At 37.6% G+C, this 12,656-nt stretch overlaps 1 protein-coding gene across 7 annotated transcripts in view; it reads left to right on the plus strand.

The window, feature by feature from the left end:
* Positions 1-12,656, plus strand: part of uimc1 (ubiquitin interaction motif containing 1) — a 55,683-nt gene that overhangs the window by 12,488 nt on the left and 30,539 nt on the right. For 5 of the 7 annotated variants that reach the window (XM_039776552.1, XM_039776554.1, XM_039776549.1 and 2 more), the window contains 4 exons: positions 496-626; positions 972-1,931; positions 5,980-6,074; positions 8,715-8,794. In XM_039776552.1, coding sequence (XP_039632486.1) covers positions 496-626; positions 972-1,931; positions 5,980-6,074; positions 8,715-8,794 — 1,266 coding nt within the window. The remainder of the gene's footprint in view (positions 1-495; positions 627-971; positions 1,932-5,979; positions 6,075-8,714; positions 8,795-12,656) is intronic. The other 2 variants (XM_039776551.1, XM_039776550.1) reach the window with 2 other exon arrangements.

Here is a 12,656-nt window from a genome sequence, read left to right on the forward strand (position 1 = left end):
AAGAAATTGCAGTGAAACTTGGATATATATACATTTTACAACTTAAATTAGGAATGGTTTAACCTTAATGAACTTACACAGAGTAAAAGTAATTTTGACCATATAGTGCACATTTTTTTTTCACAACAGAATTTGTTATACACTATACAGTATATTCATACACATACCATGCATAGGCAGTACCTCTTCAGTTTAATTTAGGGCATATTTTATAGAACTTTCTTTTTTAAATCATGCTAACAGTAACACTATGACTTAATTATATCTATAAATATTATTAAACAAAAAAAAAATAAGGTAATGTGTGGTCAGTTATCTGTTTTTTTCTGTTCTTATGTACAATTTGGTGGTTCCCCTGGCAGTACATAATAATTTTAGGTGAATTATACAGTACACACATATATGTATGTATTTAATTAATTTCAGTAGTTGTTAAGCTTGAACTGCTTGACCTTCACTTTTCTGTTGCCTAATTAACTAGCATATTTTTTTAAGGAATGACAGAGGATGAGCTGGTGGCCTTGGCAATGAGAATGAGTGAGCAAGAAACCAAGCAAATGATGCAGCAACCGAATGAAAGCAATAGTGAGGAGGACACATGGAAGTCTTTAAAAGCGAGTCTCTGTGTAATTATCATCAAGGCATTGTAAATGGGGAAGGGTATTTTGTTTTTGTTTCATTTTCTTTTCATTTTCCAAAAATAATTTTTACACATCATCCTAAATCTTGACTTTTTTTTTCCTCCATTAAGTTTGTGAAACCATCTAATTTTTTACTTTAGTCTCACATTCAAAGTTCCAGATGCAGGATGTGCTTAATAAAAAGATGTCAGGTGTTTTACTTCTGTTAAACTTGCAAACGGTTCTTACTTTTTCAGTTCTGCTTTTGTGGAATGGGTTTAAACTTAATGTGATATAAAATTGTGCATTATGATAACATTTATTATTTATATATTTTTTTACAATCAACAGGAAAAAAGAAACAGCTGTATAAATGATCATGAAGGAGTGTCCCATCTGTTAGAAAACAGTAGCTTCTCCAGCTCTTCAGACTCTGAATCTCTGCCTAAAAGTACAGGTATATCGCATCATCAGCAGAACTGTGAGCGAAGTCCTTGTCTTCTTTTGAAGAAGCTAAGCAATGACATTGTTGGCAGTTGTAAGGAATCGGGATTTGTTATATGTTCTCAGGATATGCCTTTATCCACATCTCTGCCTTTAAGTTCACAGTCCTCCCTGATTAAAGATTGGTCAGCACACAAGAGCCCTACGTTCTCTAAAAGCAGTTCATCAAGAAAAAGCTTCACATCAAGTAATGTGCATGAACAGAAATGTATTAGGCGGCAACTGGTATTTGGAATGAGTAATCTTTCAGATGTAAATGGTGATGTCTGTGATAATGTGGAACTAAATATTTGCACTGATAACCCTACAGGAGTATACCACAACACAAACCAACAGGATGCTGTTTCAGGTAACTTAGAAAGTCCTGTTGGTATTAATGTGAAGAAGACCCAGAAAGGAAGTTCCAAGGAAGCATGCACTGTACACTATTACTGGGGCATTCCCTTCTGTCCTAAGGGTCTAAATCCAGATGACTATACCAAAATCATCTTATGTCAGCTGGAGGTATATGAAAAAAGTTTAAAGGATGCTCAGAGGGATCTGTTTCATAAAGCAGAATGGGGAGAACCTGTGCTCCCAGAACCACCAGAACACATGAACTGTAAACGGCCTAGATCTTGTAGATTAGGAAAAGGAGCCAGCCAAAAGCAAGAGTCCATATGTGTAGAAAAAGAGCCAGAGGAAGATGAAGTAGAGGTTGATGTGGTAGAACCTGATGAGTGTGAAAACTTGGACAAGGAGAGAAATAGAACAGTGGAGCAGGAAATGGAAGAAGAAAAAAGTGCAAGAGACACACAGACTCATTCGGTTTGTATTCATTTTGATGTTGCATTTCCACTTATTCATCCTTTATTAAAGCAGTATAATCTAGTTCAGTATTTCTCAACCATCTTGGTGTCATGGCCTACTTTTTCCCATGTAAGTGTTTTCGCAAACCACCAAAGGTAATTAGGGATCCCCTTTGGTAAATCGAGCATGATTGCAACAGCGGTGTCCCATTACCATTATAAACAATATTAGCTCGGGGTCATGACCCATTGGTTGAGAAGCACTGACCTAGTTAATGGTTACGGGGCAGAGTTTAGTTTAATCCATTAGTATTAGGTGCAGCCTTGGATAGGGTACATGTCTGTTGCAAGGCTTAGTTAAACACTCACCCACATTCAGTAATATTGAGCCCATTTAGACTCACAAATTGAGTTTGCATTTATAAAAATCTAATTTTCATGCTTCTATAAACATACCTGTTACATTAAGATTTAGCAATTGTGAATCTTTTTGTTGTGTGAAACATTTTACTTTGTGATTTGGTGCCAGATTGTCCTTTGATGCAAACTGTTTATTCTTTTTAAATCAGCACATCTGTCCAGTTTGGGTCTGGGTCCAGTTTTTATTTTACTGGAAGTCCTTTCCCTGCAGTTTTGGCAGATACTAGTTCTTGATATTTACATCAGTCCTTCACAAGACATACAAATGCAAATACATACCAGGTTTACAATTGTCAATTACTCCAAAGTGCATGATTGTGTGGTGTAAGATATTGGACTTAAGAATCCACTGACCGGGCTGGAAAACAAAATCTGGTAGTACCCTGGCATTCATTAGTATTTGTTGTCTGTTTAATAATTTTAACATGAAAAAGGAGATAAGCTCACTCTGAAAAAAGTCATGATTTAAAAATAGTTAGGTGGGAGTAGTAATTACAATCCCCAAAAAAGAAATAAAAAAAAATGCAGAAACAGGTTAAATCAGTGCATTTTTAATTAATTTAATAAGAAAGCATTTACATCATTAAAACCACTGGTTTAATTGCCATGTCAGTGTGTCTAACTTATGGTTGCTATCAAAACAAACACATTCTATTAATATACACCCCCACTATTGTAAAAAAAAAAAAAAGTAAAAACAGCTAGTAATTAACTTCAAATATCTGCATAATTTTTGTTTATTTCAGGCAGGTTTCAAACATTTTCATACCCTTGGCAATCTCTCTAATTTTGCTGAATTTCAAATCTTATGAAGAAATGTATTCCTCTGTGATATTTTTATTTAAAAGCACTGAAATGTAAAACTAATTAATATTTAAATTTTGTATTTTTTATTCTAGACCAGTGGTGGGCAACCTTTTTTCGTACTAAGGCCACTGACGACTGCTTTAACTTGAACAAGGCCGCACCATTATTAAGTCATTAACAACATATATAGGCATCCTTTTATTAATTATCTATTATCAAACTTTATACTGACCCCAAAGTGTGTAAAATTGTAAGAATAATCCATAACATGAATTAATTATGTAATTTTCAATTACTTTTTTGAGTCTGTTTGTTGGTTGACAATTCATTAAAACTTGGCTCAAAAGTTGTTCTTAAACGTAGGTGGCCTTCCAAATGGTCATCTGTCAGGACTGTGCGGTATCAATTTTTAATGTACTTCATATGAGAGAATGTACATTCACAAATGTACGTGCTACCAAAGCATGTTAACACCCGTTGAGCGTGTTTGGCGCAGAATGGGGTAGATGTAATCATCACGCCAAAATGAAATCAAGTCCACGGAATTTTGGGATTGCTTGTGTTGACCATTTGGATCTTCACTAAGTTCCAACAATTCCATTTGAAACTTCTCTGGCACATTGTCAGATTCCATCAGGTGTGGCTCTGAAATCAGCCGTAGATCATTGTCATTGATGTGGATATCGGAGAATCAAGGCTCAAATTCAGGCACTAGTGAACCGAGCAGTTCACAGAACCCATCAAAATGTATTTTTACAGATGGGTTGTTACTGGCAAAATTACTCAGACACAGAAAGAATTCGGAGAGCTGCTGCTTTTGAAACTTGCCGTGAAACAATTTCAACTTGCGGCGAAAATTTTTTATACTCCGTCTGAGGTCACAGACACTTTTATTTCTGCCTTGGAGTTGCTTATTCAGACTGTTGAGTTCACTCAAAAGATCGCTGAGAAAAGCCAGGTTCATGCAAAAGTTGATGTCATCGAGTTTACAAACCACTCCTTTGGATGCATAGAGCTCTTTGATAGTGCCTTGCAATTCATAGATTCTATTTATAACAGATCCTCTTGACAACCAGCGAGTGTTTGAGTAATATAAATTGTCCTCTTTCTCAGTTGAATCGTCATTTTGGAGGAGTTCTCTAAACTGGCGATGATTGAGGGCTCGAGCTCGAATGAAATTCACAATACCAGCGGCATCTTCCAATGTGTTGTTCAAGGCTGGAGACTTGGCACATAGAGCTTGTTGGTGTATAACACAATGCAGTGACAATAATGTGGGAGATTTCGGATATTGAGAGTGAATTTGTTGTTTAAGTAGAGTCACAAAACCACTCTACAATTGCAGGAGCTCCATCTGTACACACAGCAACAATTCTCTTTAGATCCAATTTCTTCTCTACACAAGTGTTGTTAAATGCTGTGAGAATATCTTGTGCCTTTGTTGTTGATTTGAGACTGATTAGGGACAACAACTCTTCATGGATGTCAAGTGTTGGTGACATTGTTCTGATGAAAATAAGCAGTTGTGCCATATCTGTTGTATCGCAGGATTCATCCAACGCTAAGGCATACAAAGTATTGGACTCTTGACATATTTTGTTCAGTTGATTTTTTAAGTCAACCACGATCTCACCTTGGCGCCTCACAATTGTCCTTCGTGATAGAGGTAAATCTTTACATTTTTGAAGTTGAGATGGTTCGAGACACTGAACAACTTCAAGCATGCATGATTTGAATAGCTCTACATCAGTATGTGGTTTTCCAGTGGCACCCAATTTGAAGACGACTCGAAACGTTGCCTCAACTTCCGGATTGTGAGAGGATGATTTGAATTTGGCGAACATGGATGTTTCTTTTGTATGGCTCTTGTTCAAGGAATCATACACTTGCTTTTCTTTTAAATTGATGTACTTCATGTGTGACTTACAACTCTCAGTGCTGTTTTGCATTTGATCTCTTTAATGTTCTTAATTGCGTCTTGCATCTTAGGCACATCATGGAGTTTCCTTGGTTTGACATGAAGAAATCCAACTCCCATTCACTGTTGAACTGTCGATTTTCATCGTCTACATGTCTGGATTTCTTTGACAGTGGTAACTGCATTAATATGGCCAGTAAAACACAACGATAATTATCAGATGAGGAAATTATGGATCTGACTGCTTTTGTTGAAATTTAAGCCTCCTGAACTTTAACTCTTTTCGGTGCCATTTGATTGTCCCTTTAATTACCGCGGAAATAATTACAGCGGTACTCGCGAAAATCTACAGTGCACGTGCACTCTATCCGCAGTAAATATCTAGCTTGACTGCCATTGGCATAACTTGCATTCAGTTTGGCTGTATTTTCTTAGCTGTCATTGACCATTCCGTCAGGTATGAACGCGGAGACCAAACGAATCTTCGTTAACATTGTTTGTTTTGTTGAACATTTTCGGCTAGTGTGAACAAGCCAAAAGGCTGCAATCACGTTTCACTGATACCTTCATGATGGCCACAAAAAAAGACCTCGAAGGCCGCACTTGCCCACCTCTGTTCTAGATAAAGGTTTTAAGAAGGAAAAATAGAATATACAACTATGATATGTGAATTAATAAGTGTAACTGTCTGATTATTTTTAATGTTGTGTTAGATAACATTTCTAATTAACCTTTTTCATTAGTGGTCACTAAGTATGTCAAGTATTAATGATTATTTAAAATATAAATGTGAAATCTGGACAGTGTGATTACAAGATTTGCATGAATTAATGGTATTGGTATTAGTAATTATCACAATTTATTATGTATTTTAAACTACTTAATAGGTTAATACTAAGAAATTATACCTGTGTATTATCAGACTTCTTCATCTTATCGTGTTCAGCATTTTGCTTTGCCGGCATCACCTCTGCTGTTTAATACTGAAGATACAGGAGAACATGAAATGACACCAAGGTAAATATTTAACATAATATATATGTTAGGTCAGGTCAGGTTGGGGAGCATGCACTGGTACAGTGCGTTGATGCACCCACCACACGATGAAACAGCTCAGGATCCTAGTTGGCAGCCCTGCAGGCAAACATGAGGTCCTGTCCCCCCTGGAAATACCATTTATCTGCTGTAGCCAGGTGTTATGTGGGCATCTGCTTGGCCTGGTACAGCCACTCGGGTCCTCAACAACGAGGATCCTGCAAGCTGGATCGCTGACTGGTAATCGTGTCACATGGCTGTAGTGCCGTAACTGACACCCCCTCACAATGTAGGTAATGTGTTTCATTTGGGACTCCATGAGCAAATGTTCCTTCAACACAAAGTCAAAACAGTGGTACCCAAGGATTCTCCGAAGAGACACAGTACCGAAGAAACCCAATCTTCATCTCAGGTCACTGAATAGTGTCCATGTCTCGGAAATAAAAAAGAAGTCACATATCAAAGTCGCCGTGAAAAGCCGAGTTGTAAGCCTCTTTCTGTTTTACATTCAGTATATATTGGCGTAGCCGTCACTGCAGTCAGTGCTTTTTTTTCCCCAAGTAACCGATCGCCATACAATCAGCTCTGTAATAGACGTTAAGCCATCTGTAAGCTTAGCGCCGATTCTTCAAACCGTTTAAAGAACATTGCAATATCTTCGTAGTACATGTTTAATTATTCTATCCTTAACGACACTCCCAGTGAAGAATATAGATTATTTAAATGAAGTTAAAGTTTTATCTGTATAATTTAGCAAACATATCTTGCTGCATTTTACCTTAAAAATGATATCGTCATCATATGTAAATACGCGCTTTATAAAGTGGCTCAGGTTGTGCGATATTATAACTGTAGTGCAAGTTTACAGTGGGGTGATTGTACTTATAAGTACAAAAAGTTCTACAAGGAGCACTTGATTGACTGCATTTAAAGTTCTTGGGATTAAACTGTTTCTGAACCGCGAGGTCTGTACAGGAAAGGCTTTAAAACGTTTTGCAGTGGCTGAGACAGCGTGTCCATGAAACTGTATACCGATAATTCTCTTTCCGATCAGCTGCTGCTGTGATTCACACTCAGATACAGTGATATAAATACTCCGCGTGGTGCAGTGAGAGTAATATGGGAAAAGATGATCCGCTGTGGCAACTCCTAACGGGAGGAGCTGAAAGAAGAAGAAGAAAAATAAGTAGAGGAAGGTGCAGTGAGATTAACAACGCTAAAGCAGTTATGGTATTTGGAATACTATGGCTGTTCCCTGGACCATTATATTGTTACGAGTTAATTACAATCAGATGCATTACACTAATAAACAATATGCGGTTAGTTTCGGTGTATTTATAAAGCCGCGTCATGAAAATAATGAGTAATCACACAGGAACAGTACCATTGCTTTGACGCTGGGTGCCGCCAGTCTGCAAAACCGAGCGGAGAACTTGGTACGACAAGGCATGAGGTACCGTGGAAAAGTGTGTGGCTTTACGCCAAGTGTAGGTTTTATACATCGCGATTTGAACGTGGAAAAGTTCTTACTCAACATTTCTGTGCGAACGCACCTTTTATACATGAGGCCCCAGGACTCTAAATACTTGGAGCTTTGTCCTTTTGCAAAGATATCGAGAGCGCCACACACCACTTTCCAGCGACCTCATGACCATGCCATGCTCTCCCAATTCATCTACTGGCTTCATAGAAAGATTAAACAGAAATTTAAGTAAACCTGTCAACATTCTCTCTGCAGACACATTGTTGTTAGTTTTGTTGGACTTGTTTTGTGCGGTCAAGTCAAGCTCTCTAGGTTTAGTAACATAATACTAATGAAAAATCACTTGATTCATTTCAGAGTTGTTGGGAACAGGAGTCTTGGGTGTAAGGCCAGTATCAACCCTGGAGGGGGTACCAGCTCATCACAGGGCCAACTTGCACACAAATTTATACTTAAGGTTTTTTTTTTTTTATTTTTATAAAACAGGCCAGCTGTAAAAGGATAAAAACAATATGCCCCATATGATACCCAGGATCCAGTGGATTTTAATCTAAAGCTGGATCCATGAGGCAGCGGTTCTGACCAATATGCCATTGCATTTGTCTGTCTTCAGAACGTTTCCAGGAAAACTAGATATTAAATAAATATATATACATTTTTATTTGAAATTACTTTAATTTTCAATTTTTTTCCCCCTAATATTACAAATATTTTTAGGACTGAAGAGTTTGCTATATGAGAAAGCAGTGTGCTATTAAGACAGCACTCCCTTTCTTCTATTAAGAAAAATCCTTGTGCAGATCTGTGAAAAATATGATGTAAAATATAATCACATCGAGTAATTTCACTTATCATTATCTTAAAATGACTGAATACTTTAATTTTGCTGAATAATTAATTTTTTTGTCTGCATAGGCTGATTTTTTTTTTTATTAATTTACTGCTTGCACTGTCTCTGCCATTGGAGAAGTCTTTGGGTGATTGTTGTGACACATAAGATAAATTGTATTTGCAAAGGGTTTGTGTGTTTGATGCAGCACAATGGAGCATCTGCAAAAATAAATAATTTCTTACTATGTAGACAAGTGTATGGCATATAAAGATTTTAATATTTATTTGGATTTATTTTTTTTTCGTAGTGTAAGATGTGACATTATGGAAGAGAATTCCAGTCAGCATAAAGGAAATGATGAGACTGAAGAGTCTGAAGTTTGTCCAGGTAAACACAGACCATTTGTTACCCATTCTTGATATACAGTGAACCTCAATTTTAATAAAATCAAACGTCTGTCTGTCTGTATGTATGTCCACTTTTCACGACAGAACTACTTAACAGATTTAGATCTGTTTTTTTTTTTCTATAATTTTGTTGAACATTCCAGTTGATTTTGTGACTTCTCACATTGCTCTTAGTGACTTAGTTTGTTTGCAAGAGTGATTTATTCACGCTAATCTGAGACAGATGGTGCGGACTGAGGGGAGGGAAAAGCATGACGTCAGGAGTAGGGAGCCGGGCGGGGCCTTCCTCACTCACGCGCCAGCCTCCGTTTGAGTCAGTCTACCTGTCTCCACGTTTTGGAGCATAACTTTACTCTGCTTAGCTAGCGATACCTGTTTGTTTATTGATTTTCAAAGATTGTGCGGTTTCCCTACTATGTGGGTGGAGCAGTGGGGAAATAGTTAGTTACATTATATTTTACATCCATTTTAAAAATAATAATCTTCTAACTTAAAAAAGTTCCCAAATATACTTTAATGTGAATGTTGCACTTACATTTTCTACCTTGTTTAAATGCCATTTAAGGCACAATTCAAATATACAAAAAGTTTGATTTCAGAATCCCTTATCAGTTTGAAACATCAAATTAGTATGTTTCCTTGAACAGTTTATAGGTGGTTAGCAAGCATTCACTTTATAGTGTACTAACATGTTACTAGCATGAGTGCTGTACAGCTTTGCCCAGGAAATTTCCAAAGACAATGGGACTCGGTTATAGTGCCGAGTGTTAATCAGATGTATCAGAAGTACCATGTAAGTAATTGGGTACTTTATACTAGGTATTTGTTCTTTTCCCCCAGGGGCAAATATTATTAGTTCACTACAGTTCCTTACTCTGGAACATGCAACATACAATTGCACATAAGTAAAATCTTCCTGCCATAGATCAATTCTTGCTTTTCCTTGTGAACTGGCTTTTGTTGATGGTCATTGCAAAACACATTTTAGATGAAACTGTATTCTTTTGAAATTAGATACATATTAAACAGGTAATTAATTAATAGTAATGATGGTAATTTTCTGTATAAATATAATTATACAATGTAATAGATACTATGGTAGCTTTAGTAAGATTTGAATGCAATGCTTTGATCTATAATCTTGCACTGTTACAAAGTTTTGGAGGATTTAGATCAAAAGCAATATACACTGAATCACTGTCAGGGTTCCCACGCGTCCTGGAAAACCTGAAAATTTTGAGGGTTATTTTCCAGTCATTGAAATGACCTGGAAACTGATCGAAATGGCCAAATGTCCTGGAAATAATCTTTCTTGTCCTGGAATTTTATTTCTGTTTTCGCTTTTTCATTTTTCTGTTTGAAACAGCTTGCTGTTCGTAAGTCTAGATATGATGACAGCTGAGCTAGGTCGTGGCCTCTGCTGCGCAATGTCTCCACCTACTGAGACATGTATAGGCAATTATATTTGAGTTTTGACCCTCATTGCTCTAGCTTGTCAGTAGCTGACAGGAGAACAACAGAACATCAGTTCATCACTTGAAATTTCTGCTGAGTGCATGACTGTAAGTATGACCACAGTGCATATGGTGCAACTGACAGTTTTGTTATTTCATACCGTCTGATGTGGACCCAGGTCGCATATTAAACATGTCAAGTAAATTGGCAATGCTAATTTCCGTTAGCCTGTTAATGGTAATTCCCATTAGGTGTTAGCATAGTCCTAAGTCTAATGACGGTAATCAGAATACTTTAATGATCCCGGAGGAAATTGCTTAATCAATCTAAAATCATTTTTTAGGCCTACGTGGTCCCACTGTTAAGCAAATAAATTCAGTGAACCAAACCTAAAACAACACGAACACGATAACAGTCTTAAAAAGAATTAGACTAAGAGCTACTGCTTTCATTTAAAACAAATAGGGCTTAGGCTACTTGAAGCCTACATCTAAATGCCTATTCTTGTGTGTTTGTGTATGTTCGTGTGATATCCTTGCAGCCGAGCAATCGCCACACAATAAATATTACTTGGCTTGTGTCGTTTATTTGCACAACTGAACACGCTTAACAGCTCCTGGCTCAACTTCTTATTCTAGGTTGCTTCCATTATTCCACAGAACATTAGCTCCCTCTAGAGGAATTATATGGGTATGCTTTCACATTAAGTTTACCACAGTTAGCCTACAGAAAATCTGTACTGGATCAGTATTTCTATTTAGCCTACATTTTTGTACATTACTGTATTTAATGTTTTTGACACTAATAGGCAGTGTTGCAGGAAAAATAGTAGCCTATAATGGTTAATTTAGAGAATGTATTTCTAATTACAGAAGTGAGGGAAAGCAGAATCATGTCAAGGAGGTGTACGTTTAAGGAGGAATGGAAGATAAATCCTGAGTTCAGGGACTGGATAGGACATGTGACAGATAATGTACATCGGGCATACTGCAAGATATGCAAGAAAGCTTTTGATATAGGCAACATGGGCATTTCTGCTGTTAAAAGCCATGCCAAAGGACAGGGACACAAGAGGGTCATGTCAAGTCAAGGCACAGGACCACGCATGACTGATTTCATCAATCAATCTCCCACCCCCCAAAATTCTGAAGCTAGCAGACAGGCAGCAGAATCAGAGATTTAAGGAAGCAGCGAGGTCCAGCCATCAACTAACTCTACCTCAAGCTACACCCACAATCGGAGCTCATTTTTCAAGTGAAGCTGTTTTAGAAGCAGAGATCCGCTGGGTGATTAAAGTGGCCCTTTCCAAATATTCTTTCAATTCCTGTTTAGATATGGGTTCATTGTTTCACCTGATGTTTCCAGATAGTGAAATTGCCCAAAAATTCTCATGTGGTGCAACAAAAGCAGCGTATCTGATGTGTTTTGGCCTTGCACCATATTTCAGAGGCAAGCTAGTGAAAGACATTAGACAGTCCAACTACTATACCATTTCATTTGATGAATGCCTCAACAAAATAACTTAGACCGAGCAGAAGGATGTGCTTGTGCAGTACTGGAGTGATAATGAAGAAAAGGTAGTTGTGCATTATCTGGACTCCCAGTTTCTAGGGCACACACAATCAGAGAAGCTTGTTGAGAGCATTAAAGTTTCCCTCTCTCCACTTGATCCAAACAAGCTCCTGCAAATCTCGATGGATGGACCAAGTGTTAACAAAAAAATTTTGAGATTATTTGAAGAAGACAGGTCTAAGGAGGCCCCAGATATTAGAAGCTTGATAAACCTAGGAACCTGTGGTCTTCATACAGTTCATGGAAGCTTCCAACAAGGCGAGAAGGAAAGTGGATGGAAGATAGGTGACAAACTTTGGCATCTTTTTCATGACACACCAGCCAGACGGGATGACTTTATTGAAATTCCCAAAACATCAACGTTCCCTCTAAAATTCTGTGCTCACAGGTGGGTGGAGGACTTGCCAGTGGCAGAGAGAGCACTTAAGATGTGGCCACATGTTGAAAATATTTGTCGACAATTACAAGAAACTGCCAAAGAGTAAAATGCCATCGTCAACATCATACAATGTGGTCAGAGAGGCTGTTGGTGTCCCCCTTTTTGAGACAAAATTACAGTTTTTTGCCTATGTGGCAAGGCAGCTGAAACCCTTTCTTGAGACTTTCCAGACTGAAGCCCCTATGATGCCATTTTTGACAAAGACCTTCAGGCCCTTCTGAAGAGTTTGATTTCATGCTTTATGAAGAGGGAGGTACTGGATAACATCAAAACACCTGTTCAAATGCTTAAAATTGATGTACTGGACAAAACACTCCATTTGCCACTGAAAGAGGTGGATCTTGGCTTTGCCACCAAACAAGCTCTTGAGAAAGCC

Source organism: Polypterus senegalus, chromosome 13, assembly GCF_016835505.1.
Source record: "Polypterus senegalus isolate Bchr_013 chromosome 13, ASM1683550v1, whole genome shotgun sequence".
NCBI classification, from domain to species: domain Eukaryota; kingdom Metazoa; phylum Chordata; class Cladistia; order Polypteriformes; family Polypteridae; genus Polypterus; species Polypterus senegalus.